This window comes from Grammomys surdaster, unplaced genomic scaffold, assembly GCF_004785775.1.
Source record: "Grammomys surdaster isolate TR1022 unplaced genomic scaffold, NIH_TR_1.0 126313, whole genome shotgun sequence".
In the NCBI taxonomy this organism is placed as follows: domain Eukaryota; kingdom Metazoa; phylum Chordata; class Mammalia; order Rodentia; family Muridae; genus Grammomys; species Grammomys surdaster.
The window spans coordinates 5,741,232-5,762,795 of NW_021621113.1; the positions used below are offsets into that span (position 1 = coordinate 5,741,232).

Here is a 21,564-nt window from a genome sequence, read left to right on the forward strand (position 1 = left end):
GTGCAGATTTCAGGGGTTGGATTCCCACCACCAGGCTTGGGCAGCAGTGCCTTACGCACTGAGCCCCCCCCCCCCCCAGCTCTCCTTTTTGATGCAGTCTTGCTATGTAGCCCCAGTCGGCCTGGAACTTGAAATCCTCCCAACTCAGACCCCCATGTGGAAATTACAGGTGTGAACCACCAGATCCAGCTGGATTTTCTAACTAGCAGGGAGGAGATCCTTCTTGTACATTCCAATTCTCCAGCAAAGCTTGTGTGGTGGCCTCTGCTCCCCTCCAGCGACTGACCATCCCCTGGCCATGTTCCCCTTTTGATGGCTCTCACAGCGGTTCCTCTACGTGGAAAACCTCAGTCCTCCTCTTCCAGGAACAATTCTTCAGTGCTCAGCTACAGTGTCATCTGAAAACCATGTTGACCTTCTAGGTCTTGGTGGGGGTTGTGGAGCTTGTCCAGCTTGCTATCAGGGCCTTCCAGTTTAGACAGGAGTTTAGCATGGCTATTTCTTCCTGGCTTTTCTCAAACAAGGTCTCACCTATCCGAGGTTAGATCTTAAACTCATGAAGCTGAGGAGAGGCTGGAGCTTGTGATCCTCCTGCCTCCACTTCTCAAGTGCAGGAATTACAGGCATGCCCCATCACACGCAGCTGTAATTAAATACTTTTTGAGGGTGTGTGCACATACTCCTCCATTATTCTCCAACTTGGTTTTTTTGAGAATGTCTCTCTGAGCATGGAATTTTCAGATTTGGCTTGACAGGATGGCCAATGAACTCTGGGGGTATACCTGCCTCTGCCTCCATCACACTGCTAGGGGTTATATGCCTATCCCATAGTTCTTGGGGTACGAGGGACTTGGACTCAGATTCATGTACTTGTGTGCCAGGTACTTTACTGAGACAACGCCTAGCTCCTGGATCCTTTTTTAAAAATGTTTTATGTGTATGCCTCTGTATGGGTGCCCTTGCAGTCAAGAGGGCGTCTGAATCCCTAGAATTACAGCCAAGTTGTAAACCACTCTACTGGGAACAGAACTGAGGTTCTCTGCAAGGACAGCAGGTGCTTTTAACCTGAGATATTTCTTTAGCTAAACATACTTTTTATTCATTCATTTTTGAGACTGGATTTCTGTGTAACCCTGTCTTCGGTAGACCAGGCTGACCTCAAACTCTGGAATCACCCTGCCTCTGCCTCCTGAATAGGAAGATAAAGGCACTGGACATTTTAAAACTTCAAAACGAGAGAAAACTGAGACAGAGTCAGGCATAATGGAGTGGCAGCAATGATTCAGATCACTTCTCTTGCCCAGGCAGCCACGCAGACCTATACTCAGACTTCACTCCCTGAGGGCGCTGATAGACAAGTTAATTTGAATAGAAAAGTCAACGTGCTGTAAATGGCTCCCTAGGATATAGGAAGGACCTCAGTGGACGACTGCAGATTGTCATAAGCCTTTGCTTCAAAGAAGGTATCTTCATCAGTTGAGGACTTGCCGGTATAAACTGGTGAAGCCAATCTTTTGTACTATGGTTACAGAACTCTACTCTTCAGAAGTTGCTAATCCTCTTAACCGTGCATGGGTTTATTGTTGAAGGTTTGTGTTCCCCAGGCTGGCCATAAGCTCTTTATGCAACCAAGGATGATGCTGAGCCCCCGGTCCTTCTGTCCTCAATCCCCAAATGTTGAGTTCACCTGTGCAACTGCAACTTGGTCCCTTCCTAGAAAGCTATATATATCTGTACAGTGAATGAGACTCTTTAAGACACCTCAGTCTCAACGCTGCCCACACCTCAGAAGGGGCAATCTCTCCAACCCAAACCTTGAGGTCTCAGGATGGGGGTTAGAATATCTAATGATCATTTTTTTTTTTATTCTTTAGGGGCTAATTTTATTTACGGTAATTAACAGGGGTTGGGGGTCAGGGCATCCATTGTCAGGACAACTGTCCTAAGTCTGACAAGTGTCCCCTGGCCAACAAGACTCAAGACCGCACCCAAATGACAAAAGTTACATTTAATTTACAATGTAATAAAGGTTACAGGTAAAAAGCTACACTTAAAGCAGAAAAGGCCTATTACACAAATGTACAAATCTGTACAAAGCTCGTACAATGGTTCCTACCTTGTCTCCTGTTAGCCAGGTCTATTCTGGAGATCTGAATAACCAGAACTCTCCATTGGGGGGGGGGTCGTCAGGGGAGCCTCCAAACCAACAGCTGAGCATGTTCTAACACACACCTGGTCCTTGAAAAGTAGTCTACCTGTTCACCAGGAACTGCCCCAACTGGTCACTCCTTTAAGGAATGGCCACATAGCAAACACAGTGAGGCCACAGGGAGGAGGCTGCACTGGAACTAAATGAATTTCAGTGAGGCAGCTGAGTTTGCAAGTGTGGACAAGGAAAATAGGTGAAGTACAACAATACTATACAAACCCATTAGCCTGTCCTGTGACACTGACTACAGATGAGGGGAACTCAAAATGGCCTTATGCCACCAGACAGGTCAGAGAAAGGCCTAACTATTAGACCTCAAAACCACGGACACAAGAGGACATTTGTTTACCCTGTGGTTTAAATGAACAGTGTCAACCAGCCTGACATCCATGGCAACCACTCTGTTACCTGGGTCTCACAGGAAGGGGAAGGGAATACAAACTAGGCTCCCACCCCTCCATAACTCTGGATTCCAGCCGTGAGCGACTTCACGTAAATGGTCCTAGTGGGGACACAGGGAGAGCGCCAGGACAGTCTGCTCAGAAGGGCCTAGGAAGCCTTTCTCTACACTTCAAGTGCTCTGACTCAGGTCTTCATTGGGACTTTAGCCCCACCCCTAGTCTCAGGATTACATGGTTAGAACCTCAGGAGACTTTCTGAAAGACGATACTGCACACATGGAAAGTTTTCTCCCTAGTTCAGTAGCTCCCCTTGTCACCCCTCCACCCCTCCCCAGCCCTCCCCACCCTCTCCATAACCAAAAATATCAAATCAGTAAGGAAGGTGTGGGCTTCTTGCCCGGCCAAGCTTCCTTCGCGTATTTCTTCTTCTTGGGTTCATTTACAGCTTCAGGGTTATAGACTGCTGGGTTTGGTGTTGGGTTTATGGTCACTGCCGATGGCACAACAGGAGTCAAGTCCACATCAGGGGCGAGGTTTGGGTATGGCATGGGCAAGCCACCAATGAGCGCTGTCCCATGAATGCCATGCGGTTGGGAGCCTGTTTCATTGTGTGTGGGGGGCAGGCCCCCGTATAGTCCTCCGCTGAAGGCAAAGTTCTGCATGCGCCTGCTCCCTGATTCCTCCAGGCCTAGAGAGCCAGAGCCCTCCATCCGCTTCTTCTGTGGTTTGTCACAGGAGGGAAAAAACAGAAAGGACACATGAGATGAGGCCCTAGTGGTTCTCCATTCTCACAGCATAAAGCTAACACTGTGGAAGTTCCCACTGTACAGTCAAGCCCGTTTCCGAAATCGCAGGGTCAGATGCATCTGAACAACGGCTCTTTTTATCTGAGACAGAGTCTCTCTAATACAGCCCTGGCTGTCCTGAACTCATTCTGTAAACCAGGCTGGCCTCAAACTCAGATCTTTCTGTCTCTCAAGCCCTGGGATTAAAAACCTGACTTTTGGGAATTTGGAATGAAAAGCTCAGAGGCCGTCCCGGGGTACGACCTTACTGCTCATCAGCCCTGACTTATGGCTAGGCTGCTTTAACTTCTCTTCAGGTAACCTGGTCTCTACGCCCAGGAAGTCACTGTGATGTTCACCCAACTGGCATTATGTACTTATAGTTCTGAACTTCTGAACCAAAGCAATCCTCCTGTCTCTGCCTTCTAACTAGCTGGGAACTGTGAGCGCGCACCACTAACCCAGCTAGGTGGCACCCCTTTTTTTTATTTATTTGAGGCAGGTTTTCTCCACACAGCTCTGGATGCTGTAGAACAGATGTGCACCAGGCTGGCCTTGGACTTCTGAAGGCGTGGCCACACCTGCCTGCCTTTGAGCACTCAATTTTTTAAAACTTTTTTTTTAAAATTATTTTATTACATGAGTACACTGTAGCTGTTTTCAGACACACAGACACACCAGAAGAGGGCATCAGATCCCATTACAGATGGTTGTGAGCCACCATGTGGTTGCTGGGAATTGAACTCAGGACCTCTGGAAGAGCAGTCAGTGCTCTTAACCACTGAGCCATCTCTCCAGCCCCGAGCACCCAATTTTTAAACAACAAATGCTTCTAACATTTAAACAATGATTGTCAGGTCACTGGTGGCCTGTGCTGAGTGGGAGGAGGCTGGTTTTGAGGGATGGTGGTGGCTAAGCACATGCACCCAGATGTTGAAACTCAAACTATACACATACTTTCATGTTTTATTATGCATGTATATATGATGCCACAATAACACTGACATAAAGCTACTGGCTGGTTTTGTATGTTAACAGAACATTACAGAAGAATGGAGAGAGAAAGGAGCTGGGGAGAAAAGCATCAGGATATGGAATCCTGCAGAAAATAATCTCCTGCTCGTCTTAGCACAGTGCATACCACCTTGGGAAGGAGCTGTCCTGTCTGTCCTGTTGCATCTAAAAATTTTATTTATTATGTGTGCACATGTGCAAATCTGCCACAATACACACACGCTAGAAGGAGGACAAGCTGTGGAGGCCTGCTACCCTGGGGGGGGGGGGGTGCTGAACTCAGGATGCCAGGCTTGGTTGTCAAGCACATTTACCCACGGGCCATCTTCTTAGCCACTTTTTAGTAAAAGTAGCCAGGCTGGTCTTGAATTCAATCACATAGCAGAGAACGACTAAACCCTTGATCCTCCTGTCTCCAACCCGACAGTGCTCACGTTATAAGCATGATCATGCCCTAGAGTTTTATATAAAACCTGAAAACTTAGTCTGCAGAGATGGCTCAGTGGTAAGAGCACTGTCTGCTCTCAGAGGTCCTGAGTTCAATTCCCAGCAACCACATGGTGGCTCACAACCATCTGCAATGGGATCCGATGCCCTCTTCTGGTGTGTTGGAAGACAGTGACAGTGTATTCATATACACAAAATGACTAAATCATCCTTAAAACAAAACAAAACAAAATGAAAACTCCTAGCTTTATTTTTTAACTTAAAGAGGAAGCAGGAACTTTTGACAAATCTTGTCAATTTACTTTAATGTAAATGGGTTCCACACTGTGGATTCAAACATCTGTGGATGGACATTTGGGGAAAGAAACATCTGTCCTGGGAATATGTAGTCTTTCTCTTTCTTATTATTCCTTACACAATAAAGTGTAATGACTTGTTAACTTATTCTGCACTGCTGGACTGAGCTACAGCCCTGGCCTAGCCTAACAACCCTTACAGAGGCTTACCAGGTACTAAGTACAAGTAACTGAGCCAGGCAGTGGTGTCGCACACACTTTTAATCTGAGCACTGGGAAGCAGACACAGGTGGATCCCTAAGTTTGAGGCCAGCCCAGTCTACAGAGAGCTCTAGGACAGCCAGAGCTTCACAAAGAAACCCTGTCTTAGGGGGTTGGAGGAGAGGTACTTAGAGACATTTAAAATGTGAAGAAGAACTGGGAACAGTGAAAGTAGGGGGAGTTTATGTCTAGAGAACACAAGGCCCTGGGTTCCAGCCTCAGCACCTCAAAGAGGGAGAGCCTGTCGGGAAGAAGTCCCAGGTTATAAGCAGGTATGTCCTTCCTTGACTGGTTAGAGCATCTGTGTGTTGTGGTACCTGGCTGAGAATGTTGTCTAGAACCCATTCCTTACATGCATTAGAGATGACTGCATTCTAAAGACTAAAAACCTGGGCCAGGCGGTGGTGGCACACGCCTTTAATCCCAGCACTTGGGAGGCAGAGGCAGGTGGATTTCTGAGCTGGAGGCCAGCCTGGTCTACAGAGTTCCAGGACAGCCAGGGCTACATAGAGAAGCCCTGTCTTGAAAAACACCCCCCCCCCAAAAAAAGACTAAAAACCTAAACCTCCCCCAGCACTGCTGATGAGCCTCTTGCAACAACTCTGGGCACCTCTGCGATAGGTGTCTTCTTACTGGAAGGGCAATGGGACACTTTTAGGCAGTTCTACCCACCAGGAAGTTCAATATACTGAGAGTCAGAGCATCCTGGTAATCTCTACTTCTCCATTCCTAAGGATACCTGAAGTGGGATCTAGAGGGGACCCTCAGTGTGTGCCACCCCTGTGCATGAGGTAAGGGCGTGGCTAGGGGTTGACAAAAGAGTTCAGTAGTTAAAAGCACCTGTAAAGCACCCAGGTTCAGTTTCTAGCACCCATATGGCAATTCACAACCATCTGTCTGTAACTCCAGTTCCAGGGATCAGACACCCTCTTCCGACATCTGAAGGCACTAGGTACACATATCATGCATATACATACATACATACATACATGCAGGGAAACACGCATACATAAAACAAGAAAATAAATCTTTAAAACAGCGTGACAATTTAAGAGGACATGGCCAAAGCCACATGTTAATGTTTCTCTTTTATCCTGAGCCAGCAGAGAAGACAAAAGGAAAGGTGGTCTTCTGCACCCTAGGGAACTTAACTACACTTCCTGAGCAAGCAGTTAGTACACTGTATTCTGGCTGGCTACTTCAAGTCCTTCTGCGGTACTCCAGTTTCTGAGGCACAGGTGAGGGGAAAGGTATTTATTCCCAGAGAATGAAAAATGGGATCAGAGGGCTGGAGAGACGGCTTAGCAGCTGAGAGAGAGTGTACTGGCTGCTCCTCCAGAGGAATCAGGTTAGTCAGAGAATTGACACAGTTCTTAGTTCCTACACAGCAGTTCCAGGGAATCCAATGACTCTCTCAAGCCTCCTGCGGCACCAGACACGTATGTGGTACACATACATACATGCAGTCAAAACACTCATACATACAAAAGAAAAATAAATTAAAAATAATTTTTTAAAGAGAGAAGCACAGAATGTGTTTTAAAATTACAAACGGATTAACATTCATCTATCCATAACAAGGGTTTTTCTCCCTTTTTCTTTTTGTATTGCTGGGGATCAAAGGCAGGACTTTCTAAGTGTATGTCCTACAACTGAGTTATAAACCTAAAGCTGGGTCTGAAGACCAGACTATAGGCCACCTCAAATGCTCTCAAAAGGTGCTTCCTACCTTGACTGGAACCACTGCAGTCTGCACCATGTTCCGGAATCGACCAACAGACGGATCCACGTCCTCTGCAAAGAGACATGAGCAGGGTTGGAAGGCTATGGGATAATTAAGCCAAACATCAAATAATCAGCTCATTCAAACAGGAAAATACAACTAACACCGAGGAAGGTGTTAAGATCCTCATGTGTTAAGCCTTCCCAACAGCTCCACAAGGCAGGGACCAGTGCAACACCACCGAGTACACGAGGAACAGAGCAAGGCAGGTCAAACAGCAGACATCACTATCCTAGTGATAAAGTCACAGGCGGCCGCAACCACACACACGCCTATTTGCTCATCAGTTAGGACTCAGACCAGGGCTTTGGCCCCAGCTCTCATTTGAGGGTCTGAGTGGCTCATTAAAGCACCCTCTTGTCATGGCTTATGACACGCACTACTACCTTAGAGAACATCTGGCTCCACTCCAAAGAGAGGGACCATCAACGTAGGTAAGGGACCTGCTTCCATGTCTTCTGAGCCTCAGACTTGCTGTTTTTTCTGTTTTCTGTAGGCTAACTCCCTGGTACCCACAGGCTCTGGTTCTGGCCTACTGGAGCTGTGCTTCCTCCCATCCTCTCATGCTCCTGCACCCAGAGGATTCTATACATGGGCAAGGAGCAAGGCTTAGCAGTTCAAGCAAGACTGCACGATACATCTGGGAGAGTTCTAATCTGCACACTGGTAACTGGGGTGACTATCCCCAATCTTCTCTTAATGCAAGTTTTTTATTGCATTTGATTGGTTTCTATATACCCATGATGGCCCATGTTTTAAATTAAGTAAAACCCCTAAATTCATTGGTCATCCCCTGTCTCATAGCCTACCATGGCCTGGCTGTCAGTGGAGATCTTTCATAGAACTTGAAAGTTACTTGCACAGCATCTGTACACACCGAGCATGTGCTGCCACACTGTGGAACCATCTATCAGAGCACTTGAAATGTCACAGGAGCTCAAAACACAAGCACAGTGGCTCTGGGCCGTCCACTCCCGAGGTCCAGGCAGCGCGCTCACCTGGGTTGATGATCTCGTCATCCTCACTGAAGGTCACCCTGGAGTTCTTCCTCTTCCTCTTTGGTCTCTGAATGTCCAGATTTCCCTCCTCAATAGTGAGGGTTGAAATCCGCTTGTTGTGGGCAGTGTTGAACTCTGTCAGGTTCTAAGCCAAAGTTCACACAGGAAAGACCAGAATTAGTACATAGGGAGTTTGATGGAGAAAATACTAAACAATGGGCAAAAAGACATTCGGGGCTTACTCTGATCTCCCAAGGTCAGCAAGACAGCCTTCTGTATCCAAAGGACTCACACTGTCCTAATTAAGACTATTAATAGAGAAAACACAGAACACCCTCATTGGCTATGAAGAGTTTAAAAGGAGGTGAAAGGCTGTGAGCGAGAACAGGTCACCCTTGAAATGAGGGTGTGGCTGCTTACTTTCCTAGTTTTGAAGGAATGCTATTGTGACTCTAAGCCAAGAATTAAGGGAGAATTACCTAGGAGGAATACTAAGATTTATGCTAAAGTAACAAAACAGATGAGAACAACTGATTGCTTCTCAGAGGCTGGCCTTAAAGCCACCTGGCGCGTGCGCGTGTGCTCGCGCTTGCTCGTATGTGTGTCCGTGTGAATGTTGTGTGTGATGTATGCATGCGTGTGGTGGGGCAAAGAAAGACAAGATCTATGTCAACTAGACTGGTTTCAAATTTATAACAATCCTCCAGCATCAGTGTCTGCGGTACTGAGATCACAATAAGCCACCACCTCTGACTGTCTCCAGTGACACTCCTAAGGTCACTGGCATTGCATTCAATTTTGGCAGACTCTCCGCCCTACATCCAGCCCCAGTTCCATTCACAATCACCCGTCCATCCATCTCATGATTAATCTGGCCTTAGCACTGCTTCCTGCTTCTTTCCAATTCACTGGACTTATTCCAACCTGCACTGCAGCTTGAGATATTCCAAAGACCCAGGGAGGAGCTAACACACTGACCTGATAGTCAGAGAAGCACAACAGCCTGGGGGAAACAGAGCGACCACCAAGGCCTTTAGATGTGACGCTCCTTCTGAAGAAAATGACAACTCAATCTTTCTCAGTAGCTAGCCTTTAAATTACCCCCAGCTCCATGTGGTCGCTGGGAATTAACCGGGGACCTCTCTGGAACAGCAGCCTGTGAACTTAACCACTGAGCCATCTCGCCAGCCCCAAAGAAGCCCAGTTTTTTAGAGACCCCTGAGCTGTCTGGTCAGTACCAAAAAGGTTAAATGGATGAAAACTGTTGGCTTAGTAAGCTGGTATTTTTCAATAGAACTTCCTGTGAGGATAAACTTGATAGTGTCTCATGGGTATTCAAGGCATGCATGTGTGTGCGCGCGTGTATGTGCCTGAGAGAGAGAGAGAGAGAGAGAGAGAGAGAGAGAGAGAGAGAGAGACAGACAGCGAGCAAGCACACTTTCAAGGACTCCCTGAGGATAACAAAATATGTAGATTCTCAGATGCACAGGCAGTCTCCCATACCTACTGCAATATAAATGTTGTAAGAAGTTCTGCTGTCACAGACTCTCCTGACACAGCTGACTGAATTCCCAACATGTCACCCTAGAGAAACGTAAAGATGGAATGCACGGAACGTGGTCAGTGTTGGCCGAACTGGGCAGTGCAGCTCAATGCAGTCATCAAGAATGGAGGGAACAGGCTGCAGAGATGGCTCAGCAGCTCAGAGCACTGGCTGCTCTTCCAGAGGACCTGGGTGTGATTTCCAGAGCCACATGGTAGCTCACAACTATCTGTAGTTTCAGGGTACCTAATGCTAAATTCTGAACACACACACATGCAGAGACAAAACATTCAAACACATAAAATAAATAAATAAAATATAAAACAAAACAACAACTAAAATAGAAAAATGCAATTCCTTAGTCTCGGCCTCTGATGGCCAGTGAGGCGCACAGTCAGTCTCCTGGAAGAGCTAGTGCAGGAAGCCTGGTCACACAGCTGGCCGTATGTATGCATCGAGAGGACTTACAGACTGAAAAGAGCCTCCTGATGCTATGGCACTGTCGACAACGACATAGACTTACATCCAGCTCGGTCTCCTCTTCAGGAAGTCCCAACAAGCCCTTAAGCTCGTCGTCCTCTCCGCCCATCTTCTCATCTCCTTTCACAGCCGACGGCAATGTCTGAGGCTTCTCTCGCAGAGTGTATGCCCTCGTGGAGGCGCCGAATGAGACCGTAGAATCGATGGGAATCTGTTGAGGCTTGTGAGGTTCCAGCCGAATGTGACCCAAAAAAGTGCCATGAGCTGGGAAAGCAAATCAGAAGTGTAAGGCGAGAGGTGGGGCAGGAGCAGCCAGCGCTGCAGAGCGGAAAGCCCGGCCTCAGACCCGCGAAGGAGGTCGGTCAGCTCCCACAGCACAAGCTTGCCCTTCTGACGGTAATAACGATAATAAATGTCGCAGTCAGGATCATGAATACAAAAGCACCTTTTTTTTAGACAGTACTAGGGTCAGATCTAGGGTCTACTCATCACAGGCAAGCACCCTACCACTGAGCTGCAACCCAGCCCTGGGTTTCTGAGTCAGGGTCTCACTATATAGTTAGGGCTGGCTCTCAACTTACTATGTAGCCAGTTTAGAGTCAAAGAAACTATGTCAAGCAGACTGACTGAACTCACAATTCTCCTGCCTCACTCTCCTGAGTGCTGGGAATATAAACAGGTGTCACTAGGTATGCAGAGAAAAAAACCAACTAAAAGATGAATATACCACTGGGTCCACTTCATCCTGTCTTACGCTAAAGCATGAAAGCTCGGAATTCCTTCAATGCATCTGTTACACACCTTTAAATCTGCTGATCTCCACGTGAACAGGATTGCCTGTTCTCTGCTGCCAGAAAGGCTTGGCTCCATTCTGGGTCCAACAGAAATGGCTCCAACCTAGCAGAAGCCATGCTCTCCAAGGCACGAGGTACACATCGGTTGTGGTCTGCCCTCTCTAGCTCCAATTCTAAGGACCATGACAATTGCTGGTCTGGTGGCATTACATTTTAGCTTTTCCCCAGGACAGCAGAAACTGGCCACCACAGATGCAATGTCAATGCCAAGGCAAGCCAAAATCCTACCAGGGATTCTGAATGTTTCCATGTCAGCATTTCTGCATGTTATGAAATAGAAAGAAGAGATAAGTACTTGTAAGACAAGGCTCTCCCAGCCTGTACGTAATCAGACCAAGTTGAATGTCTGTGTGCTGTGGGGAGGGTGGGGGAGGGAAGGGCCTAACCTGACAAGCAGAGGAAGTACGATTGTGTATTTCACTCTATCATGGCAAACAAGTAAACGTAGCAGTCCACAGTCCAGTCTCAACTGCATTGCTGTATTATTTTAGGCAAACTTTAAAAACATTAATTTCAGTGTACTTATGAAATTAAATTGTTGCAATTCAGTTAAAGTAAAGCGTATCTTGGATAAGTAGTCTACTGTAAATAATAAATGTCGCTCAAACCAAGCATTTTGTAAGCATCCTGCATTGCTGCATACTAATGACTCTACTCATGACTTCAGCTTGACCTGGCTCATCTGGCCTCATGAGCACCCGAACACCAGTACTCAGAGTTCCTCCATGCCATTTTCATTCTCTAGATACAATGTCTCCCAGAAGAATCCCCAAACTATCTTTTCTCCTTAGTCAACTATTTCAGAATAAAAGAATCTCAGAAATAAAGATGAGATGATTAAAAAAAAAAGTTGTCCCAAACCAAGAGCCCAAACAGCATTTCCATCCCTTCAGACCACAGGAGCTGGGAGCTGGGTACTTACTGCTGTTGAGATCTATCAGGAAAACTCTCTTCAGGTGCTTGTGGTACACCAGTGCCGCGTGGACCCGAGAGCAAGACTGGTGGTCAATAGTAAAGTCACACAGATCGGGGTTCCTCCCAAATAAGTAATACTTCTTCTCATCAATAATCAGCTTCTAAATGAATATGAGATAAGATATTACTTCACTTTTACTGCAAGCCAGCAGTAAAAACTTCCAGTCATGTAAGCAGAGGGAGCTGAATAGCTAAAATGTCCGGCAATTGAGAAAAGCATCTCTCATTGTTCTTTTAAGTTCTAGGGTCTAGGAAGATCAGCGTAGGTGCTTTCCCCAGCAAACTGCCCCAGTCTTTCCCACACAAGCTTCTGACCATCATAAGATGCAAATCTCTTTCACATGTGACACACACTAGCTCCTAAACAGCCAGCATGCATTCTTCCTACATCTAGCTAAGGCTAATAGCATGCTATCCCACTAGTTCACTCCTGCTCCTAGGGGACATTAATCACCCAGTTCCATGCATGCCACTGAAATCTTCCCCAGGGCGTGGACTGTCAGCTGAAGAACTGGGATCTGGCTACTGAGCAGAGAAAAACTGTCTTTGCATTTCTGTTTTTGTTTTTTGGTTTTGGTTTTTCCGAGTCAGGGTTTCTCTGTGTAGTCCTGGCTGCCCTGGAACTCACTCTGTAGACCAGGCTGGCCTCGAACTCAGAAATCCGCCTGCCTCTGCCTCCCAAGTGCTGGGATTAAAGGCATGCGCCACCACTGCCCACTGCCTTTGCATTTCTAAGTACTCTTTCAAGTCAGTGCATAAACTTACCTCAAGAACGCTCTATTACAGGCCACCTCTATGTACCCAAACAGCAGTTTACTAAGGTTTTTGACAGGGAATTATAGTTCATTCTCTCTAAATATTATCTTCCACTGTATAGTGCTGGTATGAAAAAGCAAAACAAAATAAAAACTGTTCTTAATTCTATCAGATGTAAGTAGCCTCTCCCTATAAGAATTCTTATAATCCTCTTATTCTTTTTTTTAAATGTAACTCTAGCTGGCCTGGAACTCTATATAGACTAGGCTAGCCTTAAACTTACAGAGATCCCCCTGCCTCTGTCTCCTAAGTATTGGGATTAAATGCATGGGCCACCATACCTTGCTGAAATAAGAATTATACCAAGGGCTGGAATAACAGCTGAATATCTTTAATTCTAGCACTCAGGAGGCAGAAGTGGGGGTGGGGTGGGGGTGGAGGTGGGTCTCAGAATTAGAAACCAGCCTAGTCTATAAAGTGAGTTCCAGTACAGCCAAGGCTATATAGTAAAGCTCTATCTCAAAAGAAAAAGAAAGAGGGCTGGAGAGATAGATGGCACAGGAGTTAGAACCAGTAACTGTCTGCTTTTACAGACAGCCCAGGTTCTGATCCCCAGACTCCACACGGCGGCTCATTAACTGTCTGAAACTCCAGTTCCAGGGGCACTTCTGGCCTCCATCAGTACACATAAAATATAAGCAAAACATATACATAAAGAAAAAAAAATTATGTGATTAGCAAGTGAGTACTAAGGGCAGAAAAAGAAAGTGTACTGAGCTGAATCATGCTCTATAAAAAGTCCCTGTTGTCATAGATGGTTATAAACCACAGTCAATGGATGAAGGATTGTTCCACTAGGGGGATTGTTACGAACACTTTCTAGTCCCATGCTGGTGGTCTATCACCTGAGGATCCCATCTAACACGCTGTCTTTTCCCCCTCAAACACAAGGTCTTAGAAACTCTAGCTCATAGTCCACCCTAAATTCCTAAAATCCCTGAGAAACCAGGAATGATGGCACTATTGTCTTAAAACTTAAACCAAGAATGGTGGTGCATGCCTTTAATCCCAGACAGGTAGATCCGTGAGTTTGAGGCCAGCCTGGGCTACAAGTTCCAGGACAGCCAGAACTATACAGAGAAACTCTGTCTTAAAAAACAAAAAAAATAAAAAATAAAAAAGGAACTTCAGATGTTAAGGCAAGATGATGCCAAGTACAAGACTAGCCTAGATTACACATAGTAAGGCCCTGTTCTAATACACCCCCCACATCACATATACACCACCACACCCCCCACACCCACACTCCCACCCCACACACACACCCCCACCCTCATCCCCACACACACCAGCAGCACCATCAACACCACCACCAAAACAAACTTCCAAGCAAAGCTAGCACAAAGGCTCAGAGGACATAAGGTAAAGTCGATATAAAGCTGGAAATGAAAAGCCACTCCCCAGTGACTTCCCAGCAGGCAGGGACAGGCTCCCTACTCGGGATACAAGTGTCCTTCTGTCCCAGACAGTTAGCAGCAACAACTGCTGTGCACTTACCGGCCACACACCTGCCATGAGTTTATACTGTATCACTGGCGAGGACAATCCCCTAAGGTTGACACCCTTCCATTTGTAGCAATATAATATTGAGACATAACACCCACACTGTAATAATTTCTTTAAAGTAAATAAATACAATTCAAATTTATGTAATTTTACAGTTCAAAATTCTTTTCTTTTTAAAAAACAAGCTTTCATATATTTCAGGTTAGGCTCAAACTTGCTATAGAGCTTGGGACGCTCTTGAACTTCTGACCCTCCTCCCTCTACCTCCTAGGTAAGATTTCATGCAAGTAGCACAAGACCTGAGCATTAAAAACTGCCAGGATCAGTGGTGAATGTCTTTACTTCTAGGGCAGAGCCAGGCAGATCTCTGTGAGTTTAAGGCTACAGAGGTCTACAGAGTGAGTTCCAGGCAAGAGCTACATAGTAGGACCTAGCAGTTAAAAACATTTTTAAATTAAAAAAAAAAAGTTTATTTTAACGTTATGTGTTTGTGTGCAATGTGTGCCATGTGTGAAGGTAGAGGCCAGAAGAGAGCATCTGATTCCCTGGATATGGAGTTACAGGTGGTTGAAAGCTGCCCAACTTGTGTGCAAGAAACTGAACTTGGGTCCTCTGGAAGAGTAGGAAGGACTCTCAACTGCTGATCCATCTGTCCAGACCCCAAGTTTGAGCATTTTTAACCACATTATATAACTTCCTTGATCCACTGGTACTAAACTGTAAACCACGTGGGAATAAATATTTTGAGTATTCATAGTCTCACCCCCATCCCCCGCCCCATTAAAGCACTTACTTATACCTGAGCTCTGCCAAGCTTAGATTTAAGATTCAGTCAATTCACTGGGCAGTAGTGGTGCACACCTTTAATCCCAGTACTTGGGAGGCAGAAGCAGGCGGATTTCTGAGTTCGAGGCCAGCCTGGTCTACAGAGCGAGTTCCAGGACAGCCAGGGCTACACAGAGAAACCCTGTCTCGAAAAAACAAAAACAAAAACAAAAAAAAAAAAAAAAAAAAAAATCCCATTCAATTCAAGCAGCTGGGGTCACTCTGTGGACTCGTCTCTGGCCTAAAGACCCTATCGCAAAACAGCTACTGGAAATCCACTCAGCACTCCTGCAGAGCTCTGTGTATGCGCATCTAGCCTGATCTCCAACATAGTGAGCTACAACCCTGTCAGGGCTACATGATGAGACCTTGTCTCAAAAAAAAGAACAAAACCCCCAATTATTAAGACAACATCTCTTTGGCGGTGGGGTCTAAAGGACAGCGCTGTCTTCTAAGGAAGCATGCATGCAGGTTTATCTCACTGCCCTTCCCAATCATAAGACGGTGTCCTCGCAGACGTCTTTGTTAATAATGAGCACAGTGCATCCCAAGCAACAGTTCTAGAGTGCAAAAGAAGTGTCAAAGATTGCATTAAGGAAAAAAAGAGCGGAAGGGCTCTCATGTCACAGATGCACACTCACCACCAACAGCACCCCAACACAGAAATATTAGATGGAAATTTAAATGGAAAATAATACACCTTAGAATTAAGGAAATATAATAAAAAGTGAATGAACCATGCTTTGTTCTTTCTGGTTCCTAAGGCTGTGACTTTTGGCTAGCTACAGCTGATCACTATTTAAATGTGCCTCTGAGTTATAACTCAGAATGTGTCTTTACACACTGGGCCTAAAAGACTCATGGCTTTTATTTTAATATCGCACTTCTGCAACCCAACTATCACAGCATATCACAAGCCTTTAAACAAGACGAGGATACAGATAGCTCGGTTAGTATCAAGTGCTGGTCAAATCTAAATCCTTAAAATAAGTATACCTAGGCTAAGGGCTATAGCTAAGCAAGCAGTAGCACACTTAACTAGAATGCATGAGACCCTTTGATCGCTAGCATGGCAAAATAAATACAAACTCATGAACACATGCCAAGTACACACACACCCCTCAGGCCTACTCTTTTAAGAGTCAATAGTGATATCTAAAAATTATAACTTGACAATGTTGTACAAATCAGCATATGTAGGCTGTAAGAACATGAGCAGCAGATAGAGACCAGTAATCAGAGGGCACTGAATAAGGTAAAGGGACTTTTTTTTTTTTTTAAATTGATTTTATAATCCATCTGCATTTTCTTTTTTTTTTTTTAAAGATTTATTTATTTATTATATATGAATACACTGTAGCTGTCTTCAAACACACCAGAAGAGGGCATCAGATCTCATTACAGATGGTTGTGAGCCACCATGTGGTTGCTGGGATTTGAACTCAGGACCTCTGGAAGTGAAGTCAGTGCTCTTAACCACTGAGCCATCTCTCCAGCCCCCGGGACTTTTTTTTTTTTAAAGATTTATTTATTTTATGTGTGTGAGTACACTGTATCCTTTTGTTTTGTTTTTCAACACAGGGTTTCTCTGTGTAGCCCTGGCTGTCCTGGAACTCTGTAGACCAGGCTGGCCTTGAACTCAGAAATCCACCTGCCTCTACCTCCCAAGTGCTGGGATTAAAGGTGTGCGCCACCACTGCCCGGCGTTGACTGCACTATAATCAGAAGAGGCCCATCAGATCTCGTTACAGATGGCTGTGAGCCACCAAGTGGTTACTGGGAATTGAACTCAGGACCTCTGGAAGAGCAGTCAGAGCTTTTAACTGCTGAGCCATCTCTCCAGCCCTGTAAAGGGACTTTGTTTTTGTTTTTCGAGACAGGGTTTCTCTGTGTAGCCCTGGCTGTCCTGGAACTCACTCTGTAGACCAGGCTGGCCTCGAACTCAGAAATCCGCCTGCCTCTGCCTCCCAAGTGCTGGGATTAAAGGCGTGCGCCACCACCGCCCGGCGTAAAGGGACTTTGAAAAGATACATCTTCCATGAAGGAATGTAATGTTATCACTGGGCTTCTTTGCCTATTTACTCTTGTTGCAAATTAAAGATTTACTAAATTCTAATAACAGAATAGAGTTCAACTTTTACCTTAATTTGATATTATTATTTCTCTTTGTGTCTGAGTGTATTGGTGGAAACAGGCAGTAGAGGACAACGGGCAACTGTGTGTAGCTGGTTCCTGTTTCCCATGTTTACACAGGTTCCAGGGACCCAATTGAAGTTGTGCGGCTCCTAGAGCAAGCCTTCTACATGTTGAGACATCTCCTCAGCCCACAGAGTAGATCTTCAAATTTCACACTATTATTCTATGTAGCAACAACAACAAAGTTTTCTATCTATGGAACCACCAGCAGTGAAAGAAGTTTTGGGATATTTTTAACTATTTCCTCGAATAATCATATGAGTTTTGGATTTTTTTGTTTTTCATAAAAGAACTCATGACAAATGGGCTGTGAGGCTGTACATTTCCTCTGCCATAACCCCTTACTTTTCAAGCTACCATCTGTAAAATGTCATGTTTTTTTATTGAATGTACCAAGGAAAAAATAATAACATTCAATAATAGAGCTTTGAACTTAATTTCTAACTATGAAATCAGTGTGCTTATTCTCTTTTTCTTGGTAAATTATATATCTTAATATAAATAAGCCAGATATAGTGATTCACACAATTGCACTTGGGGGACAGGGGTAGGATTATCATAGAGTCAGAAACCAGCTAGGGCTTCATAGTAAGTTCAAGGCCAGTATGGACTAGAGTGGAAATGTATCTCAAATATAAAAGAACATCCAGCCCTTGGGAGGCAGAGGCAGGTGGACTGCTGTGAGTTCCAGGCCAACCAGGGCTATAGAGTGAGACCCTATCTCAAAACCAGTTGAAGAAAATAATACCTAGTTACTGTACTCTAAAATCTGATGTGACTCTAGAAACTTTCTGTAGAATCTCGAATTCCATTACATTTTTCCTTTATAATACTTAACTGCAATTATATATTTTTATGTGTGTGACTCTGTCTCTCCTTAGTTTCTTTCAGACAGGGCCCCAATATATAGCCCTTATGGCCTCCAACTCACAGGTACCAACTTGCCTCTGCCTGTGGCACCAGAGCTGGCCTCTCCTCTTACTTTAAATGAATGAATTTTAGCTCTGTTTCACTTTCTTTTTGACAAATGCCATTCCTGACCACACTACCCCAAAGGAACTAATCCTGAATCTCATGGAAGCAGCTTAAATGTTAAGACTCAATATATATCATAACCTTCTGTAGTTACTATGAACTATGCATTCCATAAACTTCAAGTCAGTGGGTCTCCAGTTTGTGTGGGTGCCTTGGGCCTAAAACCTGTTAAAAAAAAAAAATCTTCATTTGTAAGGGGAAAGGAGGAGAGTAACTGTGGGAGAATGTCGGGTGCTGAAGAATGAATCCAAAAGGGTTTCCGAATGCTAGACAGCTGCTCTATTACAGAGCTACATCCCTAGCCGCCCCTCTCCCCAGCTTTTAACAGGGGGACAAAATAAAAAAGTCGAGAATAAGAAGGCCCATGCCTTTATTTACAGGACTGGGAGGCAGAGGCAATCAATCTTTTTTTGAGTTCAAGGCCAGGCTGCTCTATATAGGGAGCTCCAGGATACCCAGGGCTGACCTTGTCTTTAAAAAACAGAAACAGAGAAGAAAAGTAACATTGCCGAAAACCAAGTAAAGGAGAAGGTGGGAAAGTGAGGCATAGAGGAAAACCTTTAGAACGGTGCACTTCAATACCTCAATTAGCTTGTCTCCTTTCACTACGTCCAGATGTAAGCCAGGTGGCGGTTTACCTGCCCTGGAAAAGAAGAGTGAAACAGCAGTCTTCAGGATGACTCCATGACTGTTCTTTACAGCCCCTGTCCCATCAACACCGAGGCTCTCCTACTAGCCTAGAGTTAGTTCATATTCAAACAGAAACGTCATGTATTTCACTGTTAGAGCTGCTTAAGAGACTCAATTGTTCCAGAGATTTCTGTGGGTCTGTATTTAGAGCAGCCCCCAAAAAACTTCTGCATTTTAACACTGGCTATGCCCTCCAGAGACAATGTAGCTTAATGTCCTGTCCCCTGGAGAGGTTTTTCTTTCTTGCTTGTTTTTCGAGACAGGGTCTCATGTATCCCAGGCTAGGCTCAAACCTTAGTAGGTTTGGATCTGAGGCTGACCTTGAACATCTGAACTTCCTACCTCCCTGTGCTAGATTACATTGTGGTGTATGCCATCACGCTTGGTCTAACCTGGGGTTTAATCTAAGATTTACTACTCCTAATATAAAGAAAGAATTAAACCAGTTGTTTTGCTAGGTACAGAAGTACACGTGTGAATTCCCAGCAGAGGAATCATTGCAAGTTCAAAGCCATCCTAGTTTGTATAGCAAGTTCCAGACCAGCTAGAATTACATACATATGGAGATCTTGCCTCAAAACAAATGTTAAATAACAAAAACTTAAATAACCAAACAAATAAATGTTAAATAACCAAAACTATTTGTTTGGGGACTGGTCAATATTATTCCCATCACAAAAATAAACAAAAACCATTACCCAGATAGACTCTTGGTACCAAATCAGAGATAATGTAATTAGGGGATTAGAGCAAATCAAAATCACGCCCACAAAACCAAGTTCCAAATGAACAGACGTGTGGGGGTTCCCTGTACAGGTCTTTCTGGAAACAATACAACTCATCAAACTTGTCTCTATACTTTGCTTTATCATTCAAGAGGATGTTCGAGTGTCAAATCACCCGATACAATTCCTGGTATACACCAGATTCTGAGGTAATGACAGGTGATCTCAAAGAGTCTCTTTATATTTGGCTGGCCCATATCTGAAATAAGTGCAGCCAGGGACCAGTGTGGATAAAGAATTTGTAGTCTGAAGCACATGAATGTTTCAGGAAACAGTCAATCATTTGCTTCCTGGGTTTGTTCTTTTGAACCTTCCAGGACCTTTCTATTTCCACAGAAGAAACGGCATCCTGTCTATCTAATTGAAGATTCAACAGAGTCATCTCACAGCTCCGCTCCAATCTTTTATGGCTGGAGCTAAAAGGACAGGGCATTGAACAAAAGCCCATTTTCTTCTAGATACAGATTAAAATGAACATTAAAGCCAAAATATATTTTCTGAATATCCTATCATGTGATTGACTCAGGCCTAGGAGCTGAGAATGATGCAAGGGTTTTTGCCCTTGAACACTTCAATGTAACAGAAGCCTGAGAAGTAACATGCTAACAACCGGGAAGAGCCGCAACTGCAGAAAGGGCTAACACAGATGCATCCTCGTGCAAAACAATTCGTATTATTCATCTTGCACCCCACTCACCGCGTAAACCACCCTACTACTCCTATGAACTTCCCAGGGGATGAAAATGATGTATGCTAACAACTTCTGGTGTCTTTTGTACCGGGCTTCGTGCTGGTCTGGTCAGAGAACAAGGGGAATAGTTCCGCGCCATCCCTGCCCTCAAGGAGCTCCTAGTCCGCTTGCAGGATGCAGCAGACACGGAGGGATGCAGCATCAGGTTGGGCTGGGGTAGGGAAGCTAGCTCGTGCGCGCTTGGGACCTTCAACACCCAGGGAAGGTATGATGCTTCCTGAGAGCATCAGGCACTCAATGATGAGTTAGGGCAAGTTAGGGGCCAAGGCCTGAAGCACCCCGGCGAGCGGCTGACCTCCCAAGCGCTGTCTAAACTGAATGCCTTCGAGCCCCCAAACCTCAGGTTTCCTCAGAACCTGGGCCCCAGCTCCAGGTTCCTCCATACGTCGCCCGGCCCCTCACAGAGGACAGTTTTCCCTCAATCATTCTAGGATCTTTTTGAGCCGTTCGTTTCACCGCAAAAAAAAAAGGAAGAAGAAAAAGTACAACCTCCCTTTCTGCCCTGGTTAACTCACGCCAAGCCGCTCCAGTCCCAGAAACCCCATCACTAACCAAGTCGGGCAGTCGAACAGCGGGAGGCTGGAGCCGGAGTTCACGGCTGCCGCCATCTTGCGTCTCCCCCTCCCATTTGGCGGGTCCGAAGCACGCCGGGAAACTGGGAGGTCGGGAGGGAAGTGGCGGCATCCCAGCAGCCTGTGCGCAGCGCGTGCGTGCGCACGCGTAACGCAAGGACGCTCTCCTGGGAGGGCCTCTGGTGGAGGGGATTAGGGGTTGATTTTGAAGTCTGCAGTGTTTGCTGGCGGGGCTGGGTGCTCCTTGGTCACGGGGTCAGAAGTGGTTTGTACCGGGGTGTGAGTTTCTCGCTCCGTTCTCCTCCAGAAACTCTTGAGCTCTGTAATCTGCATTAATTCCCA

General features: G+C 45.4%; 1 protein-coding gene and 1 non-coding gene across 2 annotated transcripts; both read right to left on the reverse strand.

The window, feature by feature from the left end:
- Nucleotides 1-1,989: 1,989 nt before the first annotated feature.
- Ppp1r8 (protein phosphatase 1 regulatory subunit 8) lies at nt 1,990-21,309 on the reverse strand. Its single transcript, XM_028759960.1, has 7 exons — nt 21,203-21,309; nt 19,007-19,067; nt 11,994-12,147; nt 10,261-10,481; nt 8,195-8,339; nt 7,143-7,207; nt 1,990-3,329 (listed from the first exon to the last, which is right to left on the reverse strand). The coding sequence occupies exons 1-7, from the start codon at nt 21,256-21,258 to the stop codon at nt 2,976-2,978; spliced, it is 1,056 nt and encodes a 351-aa protein (XP_028615793.1). The 5' UTR covers nt 21,259-21,309; the 3' UTR covers nt 1,990-2,975.
- On the reverse strand, nt 15,995-16,159 carry LOC114614391. Its single transcript, XR_003710312.1, has one exon.
- Nucleotides 21,310-21,564: the final 255 nt, after the last annotated feature.